Genomic DNA, 22,762 nt, shown 5'->3' with positions numbered 1-22,762 from the left:
ACATATAAATATATATACATATAAATATATATACATATAAATATATATACATATAAATATATATACATATAAATATATATAAATATATATACATATATACACTTCACAATTTCTTTTCCTAAATATCCCTCCATCATCATCTTCCCGGTGTCAAGAAAACATGGCGAGCACATGGCCATCAGACGTCGCCACACACACTGTCTCATGCAATGACTCCCCATCTCGAATCATCACCACCAATTCTCTCGAAAACACTACCAGTTATGTGTACTGCACGCGTTGGAAGGAGAGATGAGAGAGATGAGCAGTCCTGGGGAGGTGGTGCCTGTCCCTCCTCCGGGTCCCCCTCCCCTTCCCCTCCCCTCCCCCCTTCTCCCTACTAGAATTACTACCGAGTAATACTCCGTACATGTATAGTATGTTGCCGTACACTGTACTAGACGAACAGTGAGTCCCCCCCCCTTCCCAGAGTGGATTCTCCTTTCATTTTACCGCTTTATATTTGAAATGAAGGTGTCGGCCCGGTCGATTGCATCATGATAGGACCAATCTTTACCTTGTTGAGAGATGGGAACCAAGATGAACCCACTTGAGGAGACCAATGATGAGCTGCACGTCATGGAACCTGGGAACCTCCTCCGTCACTGATTTGTTCGATATTCTTGTTTTTTCCCTTCTTCTCCATCGTGCCTTCTCCATTCATTTTTTGGTCCATAATTATTTAATAATTTTTTTTCTCTCCTGTCTCTATCTCTCTCCTCTCCTCTACTCCGTACGGAGCAGAGACGCCCCTTCTCGAGTCTCACTGTGCTCAGGAGCTTTGTCCATGGTGATGGGCGTACGTGGTTCTCTCCTTATCCTAGTTACGTAGCTGCGCACTCTTCCATTTCTCTTATTTCTTTCGCAGACACGCAAAAAAACGCGCACGCATCTCCATTGGTTTCTTGATATAATCTGCTGTGCGTGTGTTGCGTCTTTGCATGTTTCTCCATATCATTACTGCTATTGAACAGCCTATGCTCCGGGAAAAGAATGTCTGATGATCCTTCATCGCGACGCTCGTATCTCATCGAAACGCTTTCCTAGTATCATCACCTACGTCACTGCCAAGAAACGCCGAGCCTTGTTTCCCGCGCCCGCCGCTTCTCGAAGCTCTCTAATACTTGGGGGGGGAGGGGGCACCGTTGCCGTTCATATCATTATCATACACATGATATAATTCCATCTTGGGTTACCCAACAAGTGGTGGCGAAGAAGAAAAAAAAAACTATTCCGGGGTTGAGTTCTGTCCTCCTCTCCGCCCCTGACGGCAGGAACACTGAAGAAAACAAGAGAGAGAGAGGAGGAGAGACATATAAAGAGTAAAGAGAAAAGAAAGAATGATCAAAGCACCCAGATTCGTCCCGGGCCTGACGGCCGGTCCGTCACGCCTGCTGCTCCGCTACATCTTCGCCGGCCTCGTGATAGGCTTCGTGGTGGCCAACTACGTGCTCTGGCGGGACACGCACTCGTGGTCGGCGCAGACGACCCACGCGCCCATGACGTTCGGCGTGAAGCACCCGATCAAGAAGCTGATGAGGGAGGCGCGGGACGTGCAAGCCGATAAGCTCTCGCGGCGCAGCTTCACACTGCGCTCGGCGGCGGAGCGGTACCGCGAGGCGCGCGGGCGGCACCCCCCCCCCGGATTTGACAGGTGGATGGAGGCCGCGCTCGAGGCAGACTCGGTCGTGGTGGAGGACTACTACGACCGGATATACAAGGACCTGGCGCCCTGGTGGGCCAAGGACGCCGAGTCGACGCGGCGGAGCTCGCACGCGTGGCCGTGGCTGGTCCGCGTGCGCAACGGCACGGCCGCGGCCGAGGGCGACGTCGAGGGCCGCGTGCCTTGGCTGCAGCTCTGGACCGGGCTCGTCGCCGACTTCGCCCACCACCTGCCCGACGTGGACATGCCCATCAACTACATGGACGAGCCGAGGCTGCTAGTCCCCCACGACGAGATCGCCCGGCTGCTGGCCGCGGAGCAGGCGGAGCGCACCATGCCTCCCCCCGGGCTCGTCACGGCCGAGTACCCGGGACTGTCGGCCGTCGACGCGGCCGACCCGGCCTTCGACGACCCGGACTGGAGCGGGCCGTCCAGCTCGTACTGGGACCTCGCCGTGCGGGCCTGCCCCCCCTCCTCGCCGGCCTACGGTGTCGGCGCCGTCACCGACTACTCGGGCAGGGCCGAGTTCCCGCAGGCGTACGACCCGGCCTACGCCTTCCAGGGCTTCGTGCGCAACTGGACGGCCGCCACCGACCCGTGCGAGCAGCCTCACCTCCGCCAGCTGCATGGCAGCTTCGTCGAGCCCATCAGCCTCTCGTCGACCGACGAGCTGATCCCGTTGTTCGGCGGGTCCAAGCTTCCCATGAACAACGAGATCCTCATCCCGGGCGCCATGTACCTGACAGACGACGCCTTCTACTCGGGCGGCGACGCCCACGGCCCCTCGTGGGACAGGAAGCGCGACGGCGTCATCTGGCGGGGCGACGCCTCGGGTGGCCGCGCCCGCGCCGAGACCTGGCACCACTTCCACCGCCACCGCATGGTCGACATGCTCAACGCCACGTCCGTGTGGCGGGCCGAGCGGGACGGTGACGGCGTCGGCCGCACCGACACCTTTGAGCTCCCCGACACGTCCGTCTATACCAGCCCGCTCGCCTCGCGCGGCCACCTGTCGTCGTGGATCCGCCGCTTCGCCGACGTGGGCTTCGTCAACCTCTGTCCGCCAGGCGAGTGCGACTTCCTCGCCGACCACTACTCCATCCTTCCTCCGAGGCCCATGGAGGACCAGTACCGCTACAAGTTCCTGCCCGACATCGACGGCAACTCCTTCAGCGCCCGCTTCCGCGGCTTCATGCGCTCCACCTCGGTGCCCCTCAAGGCCACCATCTACGCAGAGTGGCACGACGACCGTCTCGTCCCCTGGCTGCACTTCGTCCCCCTCGACAACACCCTGCGCGACCTCTACCCCGTCCTCGAGTTCTTCGCCGGCCAGGACGGCGACGCGGAGGGCGACAGGGCCGCCCAATTCATCGCAGAGTCTGGGAAGCACTGGGCCGAGAAGTCCCTCAGGAGGCAGGATATGCGCCTGTATGTCTGGCGCCTGCTGCTCGAGTGGGCTCGTGTCTCGGATGATAATCGCCATGCACTAGGATTTGTTGACGATTTGCTATATGGTTAATCTCGTCACCCGCTCCATCATTCCTTCTAACCCATCCTTCGGGCCAAGATGTACCCTTCTTTCCCTCTTTCAGGTCATATTCCCCCTTTAATCACGAGCGGCTTGTCTTGTTCTCTTCTTCATCTTCGCTTGTTTTTTTTTAGTACGAAATATAGAATCCATCATGAGATCTGGATTTCTTGGCGCTGGATACCAATTTAAACGAACCATGTCTTTTCTTCTTCTTTTCCGCTCCTTATATATCTTTCCACTATCTCCATACTTCTTTTTCTTTCTTTTACCATGGAAATGTTTGTGTGTGTATGTTTGTGTGTATGCCATGTGAGGTGAATGTGAAATGTTCATTGCATGTAACAGAAAGGAAGAAAGAAAGAAACTTGGTATGATATGCTAGTGATAAAAAATTTCTCCCTTTGTCCTCCCTCTATATATGTGTGTGTATTCATAAATCAATCCTTTTCTCTTCCCTCGTTCTTTCTGCGTGTTCTTTCATTACAATTGTAGGTTTGGCAGTGCAGGCCGACTAGGCTGACCCTTGAGGTGCGCCGCCGACCCCTTGAATAGACTCTGCCAGATGTACGCCTCGCTGAGGAGGAGCTCAATGTCCTTTTCCGTCCAGTCCTTGGTCGGCAGGCTCTGGAGAAACATCATGATCTCCTGAAAGTCCATGTCGACCAATTTGGACGACCATTTCACCAGAAAGGCGGCGCACACGTATAAGTGGAACTCGGAGAAGCCCTGCTCCTCAGACTATTCATGTTAACGTTGGTCAGTATGCAAACTAGAGTATACTCCCAAGGAAGAAGCAAGAGAGGTGGATGAAATGGCGGAGAGGAGCGAAAGCTTACTAGATACGTGTCCCACATGCGAATGACGTTGTTAACAGAAATCTCACGCATGAGTAGACAGTTCATCCAGCGGAAGCTAAACTGGATAAACTCGATGCCCTCCTTGTCTAGGTGCTTGGAAAGCTTCGAGTCGATTCTGGCCGTCAGATCTCGCAGGGCCGCCACCTGGCGCTGGATGCCCGGCTGGGCGACGATGTAATGGTCCTGGATGCCGTCGAGTAGCTTGGTCAGACACCAAAACGAGTCGGCCTCGACGGCATCTAGCACTGACCGGGGGAGCTGGCCCGGGTCCATGCCCGTCTCGATGTTGCTGTCGGCAATGTACAGGCCCAGGAAAACCTGCCAGAAGGGCGTCACCAGGTCGTTGATGCCCTGGACGTAGCCGCTCGCCGGATGCCGCACCGCCCACACGTATAGGATTCGCTCCAGAGACCGCTGTGTCGCCTCGTAGCCGTACAGCTCAATGTGCGGGTTCGTTCGCGGGGCGTCGATGCTGATCTGGTGCCATATGGCCTCGTCCAGGCCCCTGGCCCGTCCGGACTGCGGCGCCGTCGTCCCGCCCCCACCCCCGCTCCCTGCCCTGTCAAACGCCTGCCGCACACCATCTAGATATTCCTTTCGCTTTCGCTCCAGTGTCGCTACCCTTCTCTCGCTGTTGGTAGGTAGGTAACTTAGTAGGAGCTGCCACGTCATGGCCCGCACCTCCTCGGGCACGCCCGACCAGGCCAGGCTTCGTAGCTCTGGAAGCGATATGCTCGATGCCTGGAGGAGTTTCTTGAACTTGTTGATTCGTGTGCTCCTCGCGCTAATGGCCTCGGCCTCTTTGGTGCTGGCGTTGCTGGGTATCGATGGGTAGTTGATGAGGTGGAGAGCATTTGCCGGGTCTGACGAGGACACGCACTGTTAACAAAGGGTCCGGCTGGTGACTAACGCAGGCAGGGTACCATTCTCACCTCTCAATATCTCCTTGTATTGCGGCCGGAGTATCTTGCCTTCGCTCTTCTTAGGCATGGGGTAAGATGGCGTTGGACGCTCGACTGCGATATCGGCGCTGCCAGAATATCGTCTGGCTCTCGCTTCGTTCCCTAAAGGGTTGCTGTTGCCAATGCCGGGTACCTGGCTGCCCAGGACACTTCTGTCCTCGTTTTCGCGCCGCCGGGCCCTCCTCTTCATGCTCGAGAGGCTGGGAAGCCCAAAGTCATCGCCGTCGTCGTCATCATATCCCATCATCTCGTCTTCATCGGCCTTCCAATCGTCGTTGGTATTGGAGAGGAAATTGATATAATTCTTGTAAGGAGGGGAGGACGGTCTCGACGGCCTTCCGGCCGAGCCCCGCGGCATGGTCGATACATCGCCGGTCCGGGATCTTGCGCTTGACGAAAACGCAGCGGGTGGGGTTTCGGACTGGGGTGCCGACGTCTTTGAGAGGCTCCTGAACATGAGGTGTCAGCGTATGTGGGGCGGCCGATCCCTCGTTTCGTAGACAGGAGAGAAGATGAGGGGGGAGGGAAGGATTTGTTGGGTCACGAACGAGGAGTCGAGCTTGAGAATGTCGGCGTGGGAGTACGAGGCGCCGACGACAAGGTTGGGGTCGCGGCCAGCAGGCGTCGTGGCACTCCTCCTAGCCGGGGGTGGCCTCCAGAACGGCGATGCAGATCTGCTAAGTCGATTAGCATCCTGTCTTTGTTCGTCTCAGAGGGACAAAGAGGTAGCTTGGAATTTGACATACTCTGAAGAACGATCTTTTCCCGGCGAAGTAAAAGCACGAGATTAGCCATGAGTGAATGGAGGAGGGGGGTCAAGTGAGCTGTCGCAACCCCTCCCGACAAGGAAGTCAGACGCGATACCCTCTCAACATACCAACTTGCACCATTTCTTGCGGCTGCTTTGGAAGGAAAAAATGGTCAGAATTCAATCACTTCTAATGCGACACACACCGAGAAAGGTGTAGGGACGAGCGGGGGAGTAAGTAGAGCAAAGACTCACTGACTGATGAGCGGGCTTCTTGCTACCGCTGCTCGACGATGACCACATGATGCGGGGAGAATGCGCGGAGACAAAGAGGGAGAGAGGAAGAAGGGGATGGAAGAGATGCAGACGCAACTCTTACATCCTGTTCGTCTGAGGGATCGGCGAGTTCGAGGCCAGTTCAAAGCCTCGGACTCGGCGAGGTGTCGTTTGAGTCTTGTTGGACAATGTTGTATGTGACGAAGGTTGGGGTGGTGGCGTACGAGTATGTACGACGAGTACGTGGGTGGTGAATTGGCGTGGGACACATGCTACCGAAGACGGTCACAGCGCATCCAACCTCTTCAGGTGGTGCCATGGTGCCACTTGGATTAGATTACAGCCATTTGAACTCCCTGTAAGGCCTGTGGGACTTCGAGCACCCACTCTTTTTTAGTGCCCGCTCTTACTGCTACTGGGCCCCTCATGCCTGTAATCTTCTGAACTTATTGCTGCTAAGTCATCGCGATAGTGGACACAGCCCCTTGGCATCTGACTTTCCCTTCTCATTGGCCCAGCGTATATTAGTCATCAATAAATACCAGAGCCACATCTCGACCGTTTCTACAAACTCCGCAGCCACGCTCTCCCTTCTGTTACCTTCCCATGATATATTTCTTTTTTTCTCCCATCACATCTTAACGAGTATCGCGATCTCTCTGACAGAAAAGATACTACGCATTGTCTCGTCCTGCGGCTTCAATCTCTGCACTAATCCACAGGGCACGCGACCTCGCTTCCTTCTCTCCAACAATGGCCGACCCCGAGAACTTTGAGGAGGACCTCTTCGCCGACCTGTAAGCGCTTTCCGAGACGATAACCCGACATTTCCCACCCTTTTGACACCTTCTAACGTTTTCCTACATCTAGTTACGACGATAATGATGCTTCCAAGGGCCCGGCCCCAGCTCCGGCCCCAGCCACCGCCCCCCCTGCGCCGGCTCCCGCACCGGTTCAGGAGACCAGGACGGAGGACGCAGCTGGACACGACCATGCGCACGATGCGGGAGCGGCCGAGGATATGAACCAGGACCAGGACGACGACGACGACGACGACGATGTCGACTTCAACCTCGGTGGCGGAAACGCCCATACAGGCCCGTCGGCTGCAGTTGCACAGGAGCAACACGTCCAGGCCCCTACACCCCCGCAGTATGGATCTGTTCATAAAGCCAGCGCCAAGGATGACGGGTAAGTGATAAGCATTCCATTTTTCGTAATATGTGTATGAAGTTTCCGAACACCTTGCTTTCGATGCATGGTGGCTGCTGCCCATGGTGGCATGTTGCTATACCGACACACCCGTGATTGTGGCCCTGGCTGGGACGAGTGCGGCAATTTTTGTGGAAGGCATGTTCTGTACTGGTAAGCCAGACTGGCAGATATATCATCGAGAGACTCGGACTCTGGCTCTCTGTCCCGTCCAAACTGGCCAGTACGCGGTGGGCTCGTCTGAGGCTATGCTATTCTCTATGGACGCCTGGCGCATCCAACTCTGGCTTGGAGAAAGATATCTTTTTGTCATCTGGGCTGGATCGAGCGTTTGCAACCATCTGGTGGAAAAAACTCCTGGGCGAGCGAGTCAGAAAAGCAGTCGACAAAAAGATAGTCAAAAGGCCACGACAAGAACACGCGGAACTGTCCCCCCTTGCTATATGGAACAAATATCCCACTCAAAGTAGCGATACGACATTGCGCAAGCATAGCAAAGAAAACTTGCAGCGAATAGCGCTTGAGGGCTAGTGCTAGTTACCTAGCAAGAGAGTCAGGCAGTCAGACAGACAGAGACAGTCAGCCAAGACGATAGCAACAAAGAACGAAAAAAAAGAGATATTTCGACAGACATGACTTGCTATCGCCCGTCTTCTTTTCCCCCATTTTTCTTTGACACGGATGCTCTCAAACAAAAGAGGGAATCAACGGCCACCATTCCTTCTGCCGACCACTGGCAGCCTCGAGAGAGCAGTCCCCGACAAGAAATCGCCAAATCCTGTTCTCCGTCTACGACAACCTTGCTACGTTTTGCTGCTGCTACTGCTGCTACTACTGCTACTACTGCTACCGCCGGAATCATGCCTCCCCCCAAAGATGCATTGCCGACACATCCCACGAGCCATGTACTCTCCCGAATAAGAAAAAACGGCATCACCACTTGTGCCGCAAAGCCATGGGAGAGAGGGTTGGGCTCATTGGAGAGGCTTTGCCCTCTTCTCTGCTGCATGACCCTCCGTCATCTCGGGTGGGATGTACGCTACAAGGAGACAGAAGAGGCTCCCCCTCCCCAAAGACACCCCCAAGGCCAAGACGGGTCGCCCATCGCCAGTCTCGGTCGTCATGCTACCAGAGTGCAAACTCAGCTACCAACGGCCCCTCTTGTCACATCGGCTTCTCACACATGTTTAGAAGCTTGTTGTTGTTTTGTTTTGCCCATTGTTATTTTTGTCCGTTATCGTTTTCGCTCGTTGGCGTGCTGTGTGTACTAACGTTCGTTGTGTAGGAAAATGTTTATTGGTGGCTTGAATTGGGAGACGACAGACCGTGAGTCCCTCAGTGTATATGCGTGTGCATACGTGATCAAATCATGCTAACCTGCCAAACAATACAGAGTCACTACGAGACTACTTTTCACAGTTTGGGGAGGTGGTGGAATGTACCGTGATGCGCGACAGCGCCACCGGACGGTCCCGAGGGTTCGGCTTCCTGACCTTCAAGGATGCCAAGACGGTCAACATTGTGATGGTGAAGGAGCATTATCTCGATGGGAAGATTGTGAGTATAAGCACGGAAATGCCTCGAGACGAGACTTGCTGCTGACTCTCATGTGCCTGTTGTAGATTGACCCGAAGCGAGCCATCCCTAGGGATGAGCAGGAGAAGACGAGCAAGATTTTCGTGGGCGGTGTCAGCCAGGAGACAACAGACCAAGAGTTCCGGGACTACTTTGCTCAGTTTGGCCGAGTGGTTGATGCGACGCTCATGATGGACAAGGACACGGGGCGCCCCAGAGGGTTCGGCTTCGTCACCTTTGAGAGCGAGTCAGGTGTGGATGCTTGCATCGACGTGCCGCTCGAGATCCACGGAAAGCCCGTCGAGGTCAAGAAGGCCCAACCGCGGGGCAACCTCCGGGATGACGATGACTCGTCGAAGCGGATGAAGTTCCAACAGCGGGGTGGACCCGGCGGCGGAGGCGGCGACCAGGGAGGTGCTCAAGGCGGCATGGGTGGCAACGGAATGGGCAACAATGGTATGACGCCTCAGGTCATGGCACAGTATTTCCAGCGCATGCAGCAGTACTTTGCCATGATGCAGTCACAGATGGCCATGAGGGGCATGCCTCAGCAAATGAACCCTCAGATGATGCAGCAGATGATGCAGATGCAGCAGATGCAGCAACAGATGATGGGAGGCGCTGGCGGCCCTGGCGGCCCCGGAGGCCCCGGTGGACAACAGAACATGATGGGCGGCGGTCCCGGCGTCGGCATGAACCCCCAACAGATGCAGCAGATGCAGCAGCAAATGATGCAGCAGCAGCAGCAGCAGCAGCAGCAGCAAGGTGGGGGCGGCTACGACCAGTACAGCCAGCAGCAACACCATGGTGGAGGACCGGGTGGTCGTCGTGGGGGGGGCCGCGGTGGAAGTTTTGGTGGTTACGGGGGTGGCAGCGGCGGTAGCCAGGCTTCGTACGAAGGCATGTACGATGATGCTCCTCCACGTGACGGCACCAATGCGCCGCCAGCAAACGCGCCCACAGGGCCCAAGAATGCTGGGAAGCCTGGTGCCAACTACCGTGGTGGAGGCCGTGGGGGCAACAGGGGATTCCATCCGTATGCCAGGTGAGGCGGAGTGTGTACCATCATGATTCGTGTTTCTTAATATTTGACTCCCCCCCCCCCCTTTTTTTTTTCTTCGTCTGTTCAAGGGGAAGAGGGGAATTAGTTGCTTGTTACACTATTTCGAACCGGAGAGGTTTGCATTTTCTTGAGGGCGCCGCAAAAAAAGAATTAATAAGGTTGAAAAGTTGAATGACAAAAAAAATGAAGGTCGTGACATGGTGAATAATATTGGGAGAGGGGAGAGTGCGTGCGGCAGGAGCGATGATACCGTCACCTTGCACCTTCCTTTTGATCCAAACATAAGAAGGGGACACATAGGCGCACGCACACAAAAGGCCGCACAGGAAGAAGGATGAATATAAAAAAAAAGAAGATAGAGCACTTCTTCCATGATGTTCCACGACGCCGTCGTCAGGCTGCGAGAGAGAGGGAGAGAGAGATCGACTGCCCGAAGGCCAGGTAACAAAGGCTCCTCCCCCCCCACATTAAATACTGGTTGTACGGGCACGGTGCTCAGTCAGAACCCAGGCGCTGACGGTGTGCCACGGACCAAGTGAGAGAGCCAAGACTGCCAGCATTGCGGAAATGCTACGATTACGGAACCCGACGGAGCACATGGAGTGAGTGGTACAGAGGGACTGGTGCCTGTGCCGTTGCATCACAAGGTGATACTACTCGTATTACTATCTTACTCCGTACCGTACCCGTACGCGCCCCCCCGTTTCATGCCGCCGGTGATAAACCAGTACTGGTAGAAACAACCGAGCATCTCAACCGCACACAACGGCCAGACCAAGTTCGAGATGCGGCCTTATCGGGCTGCTCCAACACCTTGTCGCCCCCACCCACGAAGAGTGCCACGCCGCAGAGGATAGTGTGTGAGAGAGCCCAGGCGGAAAGAGGACCAGAAGACCAGAAGTGAAAGGAAGGATCGCATCCCTGTCCCGGTGTCTGAAACCGGTCAGACTACAAGAGATTGAGCAACCCCGGTCGAGTCCCCCTCTTAGTGCGACGGTCCTGCTCATTTGTTACACTGCCGTTCATTCATGCAACATCTCTTTTCTTTTCTGGGGGGGGGGGGGCGACGCAACAGACGAGATCGGCCCTCCCCTGTCAGGAGATTATTATGAGCATCATGCCCATCACTCACTGCATCTGCATTCGATTGTTTGTTTTAAACCACCGAAAGAAAGAAGAAGGAGAAGAGAAAAAGAGACGTGAACATGCATTACTAGTGGATTGGTGGTCGAGGTGAGCCAAAGATGGAACAAGAGGCAAAATCGGAGGAAAAGGAAGAAGAGAAGAGAAGAAGGCTCTATATTCATCGAGATTGACAAGAATACCCAAGACTGGCATTTCTAATGTACACACCCCTGCCAAAGCCTGTCTGTCATGCAGCAAAGCCTCCGCCCCGTGTTGACCAACGAGGTCGATACAGTTGTCTGCCTCTCATACATAGCCACGTCCTCCCACCATTCAGAGATGGCCATCTCCCAATTCACTAACCACCCCCCCCCCCCCCCTTCCTCTCCTCTCCTCCCCTTCGATCAGTGCGCTGGGCTTGCATGTTCGATTCTATTCTTTGGTCTCTCTTTTAGGTTGTCTCTCACTTATCTTTCATCTCTATACGTTCGTTTCTTTCACATCACCTTGCGTGATAACCACACTCGTTCCTTCTTCTCTTCTTTGGTTCCGTTCTATATACGGAACCTCTCGATCACCACCGCCCCCTGGTCTCTGGGGCAGGCTGATGAGCTGGTAGACTCTTTATCCTTCTTCTTTTCTTCTTCTCCTTCTCTTCTTTACCATTGCAGCCGATACGTTTTCTTCTTCCTCTTTACTTCTTTAAGAGGGTCTTTAGTGTCACAGGTGTGACCACTGGGCGAAAACTTGATCTCATACTGGAGTGAGCATGTTCAGTGACACCGGACGACCCCGCGCGCCATCCTCTGCCACAAGGCACCCTAGGAATGGCTCGACACAGATAGACAGGTAAAGACTCATGAGGTGGATCGTCTCTTGAATATGACCTCGATCTCTCCTTTCCTCCTTGCTCACGGAATTTCATCGGCACCGCTCATCGTCATGATGTGGGAGATGATGTGGGAGACAGTATCTGACTCGACCGTTAACAGCATCCCCGAGAACCCCGGCGAGAGCAGCTCAACCAGTCACCGTGTGACGACTTCGTCGTCAAGCCGACCGACGCTCGGCTGGCCCTTTCAGAGCCATTCGCACAACCGGTCGATATCGGGATCATGGGCGCGCCACTCACGCTCCGGGTCGAGATCGAGGTCGGGCTCGACCCCCCGCCGGAGCAGCCGCCTCAGCAGCAGCCGCCGGAGCAACGGGTGGATGAGCCTGCGGCCGGCATCCAGCCTGGTGGGCGACGACGTCATCCCCGACTACGTCATCAACTACATCCACGGGGAGACGCCCGAGTCTCTCGCCAAGAAGAGGGAGCGCGCCGCGGCCAAGATCCGGACGGCGGAGATGCACCGCGGCGAGAACATCCAGTCGCGGGCCGCCGAATTGGACCACGTCAACTCGCAACGAGATCTGGAGAAGGGCGCGGGAGGAGCGCTGAGGAGGATGATGACGGGCTGGAAGGGAGGGATAATCCTCAACCTGCTACTGGGAGCCGTGGTCTTCATCGCCTCGGTCGTGTGCATCGGCCTGGCCGCCGCTCGGGGCCGCTTCGCAGGGCAGGAAGCCAAGGTGGTGGTGGAGGGACGGTGCGGCAGGGTGAGCAGCCTGTCGGCAGGGCTCAACGCCCTGGTCAACGTGCTGGCCGTCCTCATGCTCGCCGGCGCAAACTACACGGCCCAGACCCTGGCCAGCCCGACGAGGAGTGAGGTGGCGGAGGCGCACGCCCGCCTGGGCTGGATGGACATCGGGATCCCGTCCCTCCGAAATCTCGGCGGCATCTCCCGGGGCCGGGCGGCGCTGTCCGTCATGGCCGTGATGCTCGCCATGGGGGCGCAGGTCGTGTACAACTCGCTCACCTTCATCGCGCAGACCAACTCCTCGACCTGCTCCCTGTACCTCAACGGCCCTCTCCTCGCGACGGTGGCCGGCCTCTACCTGCTCTTCATGTTCACCCTGGCGGCCACGGTCACGCTGGTGGGCGGGTCGTCGACGCGGCTCGTCACCCTCGGCGACGCCATCTCGTCGTTCCTGACCGACCCGGACAGCACGACGGAAGGCGCGTGCCTCGTGACCAAGGCGGACATCGTCTCCAAGCGGTGGGGCTGCGGCCAGGCACGATACTGGTTCACGGAGCGACACCTCTGGGGTCAGACCCCCTCCCCGACGCGATGGGCAGCGTGGTTCGCGACGTGGGTCGTCCCCACGGGCCTGACGGCGGCGATGGTGGGGATGGCCGTCACGGACGAGCCCGGGAAGAAGGCCGCCCTGCTCTCCTCGCTGACGAGCACGACGGCGACGTACGACCTGCCGCCCGGGCTGGGGCGGGTGGGAGCGTGCGTCGTGCTCGCCCTGCCGCACCTCCTGCTGGCGGTGCTGTACCTGACCACCAACGCCCTCCTGAGCGTGTACCGGCTGTCGCACGAATTCTCACAGTTCAGCGCCCCGGGGGTCCCGCAGGGCCTGCGCGTCTCGTCCGCGGCGGCGCGCGGATCCCAGGTCTCGTCGCTGCACCTGACCCTGCCGCTCGCGTGGTCGTCGGCGGCGGTGGTGGTGTTCGCCGGCGCGGGACTGATGCTCGGCCAATCGTTCCGCGTCGTGGTGGCGCCGGGCAGCGACGGCGAGAGGATGGCCATCGGCCTCAACGTGCTGCCTCTCGTGATCCTCCTGGCCGTGCTGGCGGCCACGGGTGCCGTGGTGGGGCTCCTCTCGCTGCGCCGGGCCGCCCCCGCCGCAGACGGCCGGTCGTCGACCCCGGTCTCCGTGGACGAGGAGGTGGCCCGTCGGCGCGACGGCAACCCGCTGGCCCTCAAGGGGGGGTCGTGCTCGGCCGTCATCAGCGCCAGGTGCCACCCTTCCTCGGCTGAGGGGTCGGGGTTGGCGTCGATGCCGCTGGTCTGGGGCGTCGTGTACGAGGGAGAGGGCGGTTCCGGGAGCAAGGTAGGCCATGCCGCCTTCTCGAGCAGGCCGGTCGGCATGCTCAACGTGGCCAAGGCGTATGCTTGACTCCCCAACCAGGCGTTGGTGTTTTGCTGTTTTGCTGTTTTGCTGTTCTGCGGTTCTGCTGTGCATGCTACGGGATCATGGCTCTCTTCTTTCTTCTCATCTTCCTTCTTTCGTCTCCTTCCTCCACAACTATACACTTTTGAAGGAATGGGATATCATATCTATGAACCGATTTCTCTCCTCTTCTTTCTCTCTTCTAATGCAAAGTAAAGTAATAGTAGTAGTGATCACTGCTGATATCTCCCCCTATTCATCATTGACCATTCATATATCATGACGATGATGGCGTGGATCAACTTCTTGTCTCGTGTGTGTTGTTCATGTAAGTTGTATAGTTGGTTATAGTACGAGGCTGCTCTCCTCCCCACCCCCCACCCCCCACCCCCTCCTCCCTCCTCCTCCTNCCCCCCCTCACCCCACCACCACCACCGACCAATTACCAGATCGGGTAGAGTACATGACCAACTCCTCCCCTCATTCATACGAGAAGAGATGAGGTCAGCAAACCCCCGATATGGGATGGTGAAGCCATCTTCTCCCGGACGATGCGCTCCTACTCTGAGAGCATGAACGTCATGAACCGTTGCAAGATTGTAGTAGGGAGAGTGTGATCAATACATGTATCTATTGGCCGTCGGAGATGACAACAAGGAAAGAAAAAGAAAAAAAACCCTGTCATTCCAACCATCGACATGTTCGTAGTAGATGATATATATATATATATATACGAGGTTCGGTGAGCGTCGGACAAGTCGGGCTGCGTGTATTCCTCCTCTCTCGCGACGTCGTGTCCAATCGATCCACGGTCAGAAGTCGGCGTGGCTTCCGTGCGGGATGCTGTCCAGCACGATGATGTGTTATCACCAACATACCGCGACGTCGCCGTCCTCTTTCCTCCTCTTCCCTCTCCCTTCCTTCTCGGCACATCAGACGATGACATGTGAGGATGTCCTGCTATCTAACCAAGGACAAGACAGAGCAGGATCGATGGAGAGCATGAGACACGACAAGGGGGTAAGGTAGAGAGAGAGACTGGTGGACTATCTTCTGTCTCTCCCTGTCCCCCCTCCCCTTTTTTCTTTTTTTGTGGATCTCGGAACTGACCGAGTATTATGATTGCCAGATCAGGCAATCAGACCACCGGAGGTGATGTGACCCGAAAAGCAAGACCCCCCCTCTTTTTGACGTCGGGGAGGGTTGGGGGGTTGGGGTTTGTCGTCGTCGTCCTTGCTGTTATTGTTATCATTATTATTGTTGTTGTTGTTGTGTCGTCGTCGTCGTCGTCGTTTATTGTCTGTTCTATTCAATCCCGTCAAAGTCATGTCATGGAACCCGGATGATCTCCATCGGCACACTTTTGGGACCCAACAAATCCCCCCCCCCCCCCTTAGAATAGATTGGACTGGACCGGACCGGACCGGATCGGATTGGACTGGATTGGACTGGACTGGACCGGACTGGAGACTCGGGACCCTTTTCTGGTCTTCTCTGGCGTACCCGTACAGGAGAAAAAAAAAAGGGTTTTCCTTGTAACAATACACCAAGTGAATGGATATTCATTCCACTGGAGGGGGCTCCTCCTTTGGTGCCCCGCCCACAGCACAGCACACACATATACACACATATACACATACACACGCATACACGCATACACACATACACACACGTACACACACATACATATTCGTACACACATACACACAGTGACACAACACACAGGACGTGCGTGGGGCCCCACCCTCCCTCCTCTTGAGGCATTGAGCAGACTTGCCCGACTGGGTACGATAAATGGCGTGACTTTTGATCATGTTTACGAACATGGTAAAAGTCGTAGGTTTTTTTTTTTCTTCCTCTTCTACTCGTACTGGAAAGGGAAAAAGAAAAAAACAATGATAAAAAAAAAGAGAGAAAACGAAGAAAGAAGAAGCGTCCCCACACTCTGCCTGTCACATCACCTCATTACTCTTGGACCTTTATTCCTTCTCAACAAGAGGCTTTATTTTAATTCAACCGCTCCCACTTCCCTCTCCAACTTTTGCCAATACTCTCTCTCTCTCTCTCATTCCATCCATCTCTCTCACCCTCTACCATCCATCTCTCTCCATCCGCTTCCCTCTCTCCCTCTCTCTCCTCACTTTTACCATCTACCACCTTCAATTTCAAACAACCGTCTTCCTCGGGTCCGAGATTCTATAAAATAAAAAACACCCCACCTACAAACTCTCTGGAAAACAACAACAACAACAACAAGAGAAGAAAAAAAAAAACCCCCCTCTAGGCTCCGACTGCTTAAACTTGCCAACCAACCAATCCAACCAATCCGGCTCTTGCCTACTGCTTCTTCTACTTCTTCTACTTCTTCTACCACCACTCCTACACACACACACACACACACACACACCAAAAATGTCTCCCACATACACCATGTCCGCTCACCTCTGCAAGCAAATCTACTCCTCTATCCAGCAGCGCAGGGAGCAGCAGCAAGAGCGTCTATCCCCGCCATCGTCCCCGTCCTCCTTCACCAAGAAGCCCGCCGCCGCCGCCACCGCTACTACATACCCCCGGACCTCGGTCGACAGCGGCGTCTCCTCTAGGAGGAACAGTAGCTGTAGTACCGATGGGGGACATTGAATCTGCCTCGCCGCCTGTCTGATTCCTGAACATGTGATGCGCACACTGTGCAGCTGCAGTCCTTTCTTCTTCTTCCTTCCCCTTATATCTACATCATGTCTGGCGTTTTAGGGATGCATCTCTGGTCATATTCACTCCTCTTGTCTCTTTCTCTTTCTCTTCTCTCGTGTTCTTTCTCTCTCTCTCTCCAATTGTCTGATCTGATAGCTCAATGAACTCTTGATACATTTTCAATGCTGCCCCCCCTCCCCCTTGCTCAATCTCAATACCCTTTCCGCTACTGTTGAATGACCTCATCACGCTGAGAAGAAGGGTGACAGTCTTCGTACAAGACCACCGTGCATCCCATCCATGCTCGAAAATGCTTATATTCAAACGCCACCCATGACGACTAATGCTAGAGCAGATATATCTGTATATATGTATCTTCTTCTTTTCTCTTCTCTCTCTCTCTCTTCTCCTACCTAACCCTTCTCCCACCTCTCTTCTTCTTTAGCAGCGCCCCGCCCCTTACATGAATGATGCAATCGTCACATTCCATGATAGGATACCCTCTCCGACGCCGAGGCCGCTCTTAGAAAGACGCTCGTAGTAGTTGTCCGTAGTGTCGACTCTGGTCGGAACATGGGAGACGAGTGCCAGACGCAGCCTGTCCGGAGGAGACGGAGACGGAAGACGACCCTACAGCGCCGAAGCAGCGAGCGTATTCATCGTAGGCCCACTCTCCCTCCTTGCACGGCCGGGACCGTCGTCGTCCCCGCTCCCCTCCGGAGAGTCCTCGGCCACGCTGCCCTGGATCCTTCTCTTGGCAGCCTTCTTCTCTTCTTCTGTGATGTCTGCCTCGCTCCTGCGCATGTCCGATACCCACTGCGGTTCGTCTGGTGAGTGTCCGATCGACATCCCGACGCGGATCTGCACAGCAACAGTCAGCTCTCTTCCCCGTCTTCCTTTTCTCTTCCTCCTCCTCAGATCCCTCTTCGGATCAGTCTGCCAGGGGACCGAGACTCACCAGTGTCTCCAACGCTCCGTTCGAATTGTCGACGAGATCGTCGTCAAACTTGACCTTGCCGGGCTCGAACAGGAGCAGCACCGTGCTGCCTCCGAACTTGAAGTACCCCAGCTCCTCCGCACGGCTGACCCTCTCGCCCGCCTTGCGGGTGATGACCGTGCTGCCCACCATCATGGCGCCCACGCACACCACCATGACCCTCCCGTGCTGCTCCGAATCGATGGGCACCAGCACCCGCACGTTCTCGCTGTACACGTCCAGGGCCGACCGGATGGCCATGGGGTTGACCGTGTAGTAGTCTCCGTCGATGACGACGGGCTCGCCCATGACGCCGTCCACCGGCACGTGGAACCGGTGGTAGTCCTGAGGCGCCAGCCGGAAGACGCCCAGCGCGCCGCCGCCGTCGTACCGCGGCACGTCGTCCGGGTACGCGCTGCCCAGGAGCCGCTTGACGCTGAAGTCGCGGCCTTTGACCCAGATCTTGGTCGCCTGCGTGATCTGGTTGAAGACGACGCTGCGGCAGTCGGCCGGCGACACCACCACCTTCGGGTTCTCCGGCGCCGAGCACGGGCGCGCCCCCGGCTTCAGGGCGCGGTAGAAGAACTCGTTGAAGTTCTTGAACTCCTCCAGCGGGAGGAGCACCTCCGACATGTCCAGGCGGTGGAACATGATGAACTTCTCAATCTCGTCCCTGGACGCCGGTTCGTCAAACTTGCGGCCCTGCTTGACCGTCAGGTTCTTGAGCATCCGCCGGATCCGCTTCTTCTCCATGTCCCGCGACTTCAGCCCCTTGTACAGCAGCCGGATCCCCAGCCGCACGTACACGCTCATCTTCTCCTCGTTGATCTGGCCCGTCGTGCGGTCCTGCACCAGGATGTTGGCCGAGTTGGCTCCCAGCTTGTACCCGCCGTACGAGATCTTGGTGATGACCTTGGAGTACCACTTGCGCTGCGCCTGGCTCGCCGTCACGAACCCGCTGACGACCACGTGGTTAACCTGCCGCCAGTCCTGGCTCGCGCACGTCGCGATGTGCGTGATGATGTCCGTGTCCGTCCGCTTGTTGAGCCGCGGCTGGTGGCAGATGGGACACTCGCGTATCTCCACCACGTGCTCCTCGCCGCGGTCGTCGCCCGCCTCGTCCCTGTCCGACAGGTCCGTCATGGCCGAGACGGCGGCGTCGTCGCCCGAGGCGGGGGCGGCAGCTGCCGTCACGGGCGTCTTGCTGCCGGCCGTCGAGGTCCCGCCGCTGCCCTCGACGCCGCTGCCGCCTCCGCCCGTCGCCACCGCGGCCGCTCCGACGGCCGCTCCGGCATCGCCGCTGCCGCCCGCCAGGTTGAGGCTCCCCAGATCAGGCAAGGCGGCCTTGAGCTTGTCGACCAGGCCGTGCTTGCTCTTGGCCTCGAGCTGGTCCTCGAGGCAGAGCACGGCCTCGTCCAAGGTGAGGTCCCACGTGTCCTCGTTGTCGGCGGCCTTGTGGGGGAAGCGGGTGAAGAAGCTGTCGATGGTCGACTCCCTCAGGGTGGAGCCGAGCGTGTCGAGCATCGTCGTCATCTCGATACGGCTGATGCGGCCGCTCTCGTCCGTATCGTACTGGCGGAGGAGGGCGCGCCAGAACTGCTGGCGCAGGGCGCGGTACGGCATGTACTTGGCCCGGAGGTAGAGGACGGGGTTGTGCTTGGCCTCCCACTTGTCCACGTTGACCAGCTTGAGCGGCAGCCCGTACTCGTAGAAGCCGTCCCCGTCTTCCTCGACCGTGACCGTGGGCACGGCCGCGCTGCCGTCCGTCGTGGCCGTGGCCGTCGTGTCGCCCGATTCCGAGGTGGCGGCGTTCTCCGGGGACGACACCTGGGATACGGTGCTGGTTCCCGACACCGTCTTGGTCAGGACCGGGCGTATCACCTTGCTCAGACTCTGGGTGGACGGGGTGCGGGACAGACCGAGCCTCTTGAGGCGACTCTTCCCCGCTGACGAGGACGAGCCGGCGGGGCCGGCGCCGGGACCGGCGCCGGGACCGTCGGGCTGACGCAGCTCGTACAGGCCGGTCTCGGGGTCGGCGTGTGGGGCCTTGGCGATGAGGTCCTTGATGGGCAGGTGGCAGGAGGCGATGAAGTCGTTGTTGGAGTACTTGTCGTGGTCGATGACGGTCAGGGCGAAGGAGTAGGCCTTCTCATGGTTCTGGACCTGGAACAGCATCTTCTCATTGAAGACGGGGTTGAGGTTGTGACGGACGCGCTTGGTGCGGTACGTCTTCTTGCCGAGCGAGGCGACCACGAAGGGGTCCATGTCGAAGCCGGTACGCGTCAGGTTGGACTCGGGCGGCAGGTCGGTGATGCGGGCAACCTCGAGGAAGATGATGCCGACCAGATCCGAGTCGCCGTTGGTGAAGGCGTAGGGATTCTGCCTGCGCCTCTTCTTGAGGCCCCTGATGCGCAGGCGGCGCCGGCGCTTCTCGGCCTGGTCGACGCCAGGCTCGTCTTCATCGTCATCGTCGTCGTCTTCGTCATCCTCATCATCGTCGTCGTCGTCATCGTCGTCGTCGTCGTCATCGTCGTCATCATAGTTGCTGCTCGCATCATCGCCGTCCCCGGCCGTCGGAGAGGGAGCGCCGGTGGCAGATGGCGGGGCGGCAGTCCCCTCGGTACGGGAGGCCGAGGCGCGGGCGGCGTGGGACGAGGCTGCTGCGGGGGCGACGGGGACGGATCGGACGAGGGCGTTGAACTTCTCGAACACCGTCGCGGCCGAGGGGGAGCCCTTGGCGGTGGTGTCGAGGAGGGTGAACTGCAGCTGGACCTCGCCCGAGACTACGCTCGTCTTCTTCCCAGGGCGCTTGCTCCGGAGGGGGTACCAGGTAGCAGCCTGGGTGGTCTGACCGTTCTGGAAGACGTCCTCGAGGGCGAGGTCAAACTCGCCCATGTAGTCCTTTCCGAAGCGATCCTTGTCCCAGCAGGTTACGTCCAGAATCAGGCTGTTGATGGAGGATACCGGCAGCTCCTCGATGACGTTCCACTCGGGGTTGAGCGTCTTGGGCACGGTGTGGGTGACGACTCGGGATTCTCCGAGGGTGAGAACAAGGTACTATTGATGAGGGGCGTGTCCCTTGTCAGTTCTTGTCCATCCATGATTTTTTTTCTCCACTCTTCTTTTTCTCCTTCTATTCTTTCCTTCCTTTCGCTCCTCTCTAGTGCCTGTGTGTTTTGGTATCAGGCTGAGGATAGGTGAGACTTACGGGGTCGGAGGTGCCGCCTCGATCCTTGGCAGCCAAGTTCCTGGCCTATAGAAGTATTGTCAGCAACGGGACGCGCATGTGCACGTGGAATCTTGGTGGCGGGGAAGGAGAAGAAGAAGAGGAAGAAGAAGCAAGGCCACCCTTCCTCTGCCGCTGCCGCCGCTGCTGAGCGGCACAGCAAAAGCGACCAAGCCGGCAGGACGGGGTTGGAAGTATCGGAGGTGGGGAAGAGGGGAGATAGGGAGACGTACACGCATGATGACGACCCGGATGGCGAGTCCGCTGCCCGCATCGCCCCCTGGGCTGCTGGTACCGGAGCTTGTGCGCATGGTGGCCGTCGAGGTCCTGGAGGCGGCGTTGAGGAGGAGGCCCTTTGTCTTGCCCCTCTTGGACTTTGTCTTTGTGAGTGCGGCTGACTTGGGGTTGCTGCTGCTGCCGCTGCTGCTGCTGCTGCTGCTGCTGCTGCTGCCGCCGCCGCCGGTGGTAGTGTTCTCCGTCAGAGGTTGGTTCGACAAGGGCGAGGTGGCGAGCCTGGGAGATGGCAGGGGAGCTCCTGCGGCTGCTTTCGCCGCTGCCGATGCTGATACCGTCTGTGCTCCTCGGGGAGGAGGGGCAGAGGAGGAGCAGGACGATAGGTCCGGCGATGGCTCGGTGTCGGGAGAGGTTGAACCGTGGGAGGAGGAGGAAGAGGAAGGGTCGGTTTTATTATTGTTTTTGTTTTTGTTGTTGCCGTCGTTGCTGCTGCTGCTGCTGCTGTTGCTGCTGTCGTTGTCGACGACGGAGTTGGATGAGGGAGAAGATAGAGTTGGGAGAGGAGAGGAAGAAGGAGAGGGGGAGGGAGAGGAGGCCGAGGCCGAGTTGGAGGGGAAGAGACGACTCGGTATGATGCGCACCATACTGGCGGCTCGTAGGCGGGCCGTGCTCGTCAAGGAGACTGGGAAGGCTAGGTAGGTGGGCGCTGTATCCGATCACTGCGTAGCATGCGTAGCATGCCGTAGCAGAGCGAGCAGTGATGTAAGCTGCGTCACCCTCTGTACAGCTGCCGTGGCCGTCTGTTACAGCAAGTTTCAGCAGCGGGGCGGGTCTCGGGCTTAGCGCGCAGCGTTCACAGTGACTTGGCCATGTACGAGGTACTAGCGATCGGGGGTCGGCTGGACCGTCTGGGCCGGGCGCGAGGACTCTCTCTGTAGGTTACGGTAGGTGACCTCTCAGCTGGCCTTTTAGGGGGAGTCGTCTTACCCTCCAAGCACCTGCATGGAGGTAGAAGGGGATGCCTTTGCCAAGAACACACCGCTCCGGGTACTATTTCCATACATCGACGCGTCAAAAAAAAAAAAAAAAAAAAAGGTGTATACTGTATGTGTGTGTGTGTGTGTGTGGGTGGGTGTGGGTGGGTGGGTGTCCCAAGGGAATGGTGGTGTGTGTGTAGGTAGTCACCGAAAAGGGAAATCGAGAAACTCACCAGAGTCGAGAAGCAACAAATTGGAAGCGCGGATCGACGATGGTGGTGTGTGAATTGATGGCCGCAAGCAGTTCGAGAGTGGATTTGGGGGGGGGGCTGGGGCAGCCTGGGCGAGTTGGTGTGGTGGCCGAGCTACGCCTTCAGGACGCTAAAGTCTGTACATCCTCTCTATCATGGAAGGAATCAGAGAAGAGCGGAAAAGAAAGGGTCAGAGACTCAAAGCAGAGAGAGAGAGAGAGAGAGAGAGAGAGAGAGAGAGAGAGAGAGAGAGAGAGAGAGAGCGGATAAGAAAGTACGGGGTATCATTGATGAATAATAACTCGTCGGACCACGCAACAGGAAGAAGCATTTCATATCCTCGTAATCCGTGC

The 22,762-nt window shown here is 57.2% G+C and overlaps 7 protein-coding genes across 7 annotated transcripts; 3 read left to right on the top strand and 4 right to left on the bottom strand.

Moving 5' to 3' along the window:
* Nucleotides 1-1,379: 1,379 nt before the first annotated feature.
* GMORB2_2537 (CAP10) lies at nt 1,380-3,221 on the top strand (the record flags this gene model as incomplete). Its single annotated transcript, XM_035464517.1, has 1 exon — nt 1,380-3,221. One exon carries the CDS (start codon nt 1,380-1,382, stop codon nt 3,219-3,221), a length of 1,842 nt encoding a protein of 613 aa, XP_035319703.1.
* Nucleotides 3,222-3,713: 492 nt separating this feature from the next.
* GMORB2_2536 (TBC1 domain family member 2) lies at nt 3,714-5,509 on the bottom strand (the record flags this gene model as incomplete). Its single annotated transcript, XM_035464516.1, has 3 exons — nt 3,714-3,971; nt 4,070-4,953; nt 5,023-5,509. 3 exons carry the CDS (start codon nt 5,507-5,509, stop codon nt 3,714-3,716), a joined length of 1,629 nt encoding a protein of 542 aa, XP_035319702.1.
* Nucleotides 5,510-5,515: 6 nt separating this feature from the next.
* On the bottom strand, nt 5,516-6,103 carry GMORB2_2535 (TBC protein; the record flags this gene model as incomplete). The annotated part of the gene is made up of 2 exons (XM_035464515.1): nt 5,516-5,726; nt 6,060-6,103. 2 exons carry the CDS (start codon nt 6,101-6,103, stop codon nt 5,516-5,518), a joined length of 255 nt encoding a protein of 84 aa, XP_035319701.1.
* Nucleotides 6,104-6,829: 726 nt separating this feature from the next.
* On the top strand, nt 6,830-9,912 carry GMORB2_2534 (RNA-binding protein Musashi; the record flags this gene model as incomplete). The annotated part of the gene is made up of 5 exons (XM_035464514.1): nt 6,830-6,873; nt 6,947-7,267; nt 8,574-8,614; nt 8,682-8,845; nt 8,911-9,912. The coding sequence occupies 5 exons, from the start codon at nt 6,830-6,832 to the stop codon at nt 9,910-9,912; spliced, it is 1,572 nt and encodes a 523-aa protein (XP_035319700.1).
* A 2,084-nt stretch (nt 9,913-11,996) lies between these two features.
* Nucleotides 11,997-14,060, top strand: GMORB2_2533 (uncharacterized protein; the record flags this gene model as incomplete). The annotated part of the gene is made up of 1 exon (XM_035464513.1): nt 11,997-14,060. One exon carries the CDS (start codon nt 11,997-11,999, stop codon nt 14,058-14,060), a length of 2,064 nt encoding a protein of 687 aa, XP_035319699.1.
* Nucleotides 14,061-17,375: 3,315 nt separating this feature from the next.
* GMORB2_2532 (phosphatidylserine decarboxylase) lies at nt 17,376-21,258 on the bottom strand (the record flags this gene model as incomplete). The annotated part of the gene is made up of 4 exons (XM_035464512.1): nt 17,376-17,606; nt 17,704-20,778; nt 20,930-20,974; nt 21,181-21,258. 4 exons carry the CDS (start codon nt 21,256-21,258, stop codon nt 17,376-17,378), a joined length of 3,429 nt encoding a protein of 1,142 aa, XP_035319698.1.
* A 167-nt stretch (nt 21,259-21,425) lies between these two features.
* Nucleotides 21,426-22,740, bottom strand: GMORB2_2531 (uncharacterized protein; the record flags this gene model as incomplete). Its single annotated transcript, XM_035464511.1, has 3 exons — nt 21,426-21,460; nt 21,823-22,019; nt 22,721-22,740. The coding sequence occupies 3 exons, from the start codon at nt 22,738-22,740 to the stop codon at nt 21,426-21,428; spliced, it is 252 nt and encodes an 83-aa protein (XP_035319697.1).
* Between the last annotated feature and the right edge of the window lie 22 nt (nt 22,741-22,762).

The sequence above is a fragment of the Geosmithia morbida genome, assembly GCF_012550715.1.
Source record: "Geosmithia morbida isolate 1262 chromosome Unknown scaffold_13, whole genome shotgun sequence".
In the NCBI taxonomy this organism is placed as follows: Eukaryota; Fungi; Ascomycota; class Sordariomycetes; order Hypocreales; family Bionectriaceae; genus Geosmithia; species Geosmithia morbida.
The sequence above is the reverse complement of the archived record's forward strand: the minus strand, read 5'-3'. Positions and strand labels throughout refer to the sequence as shown.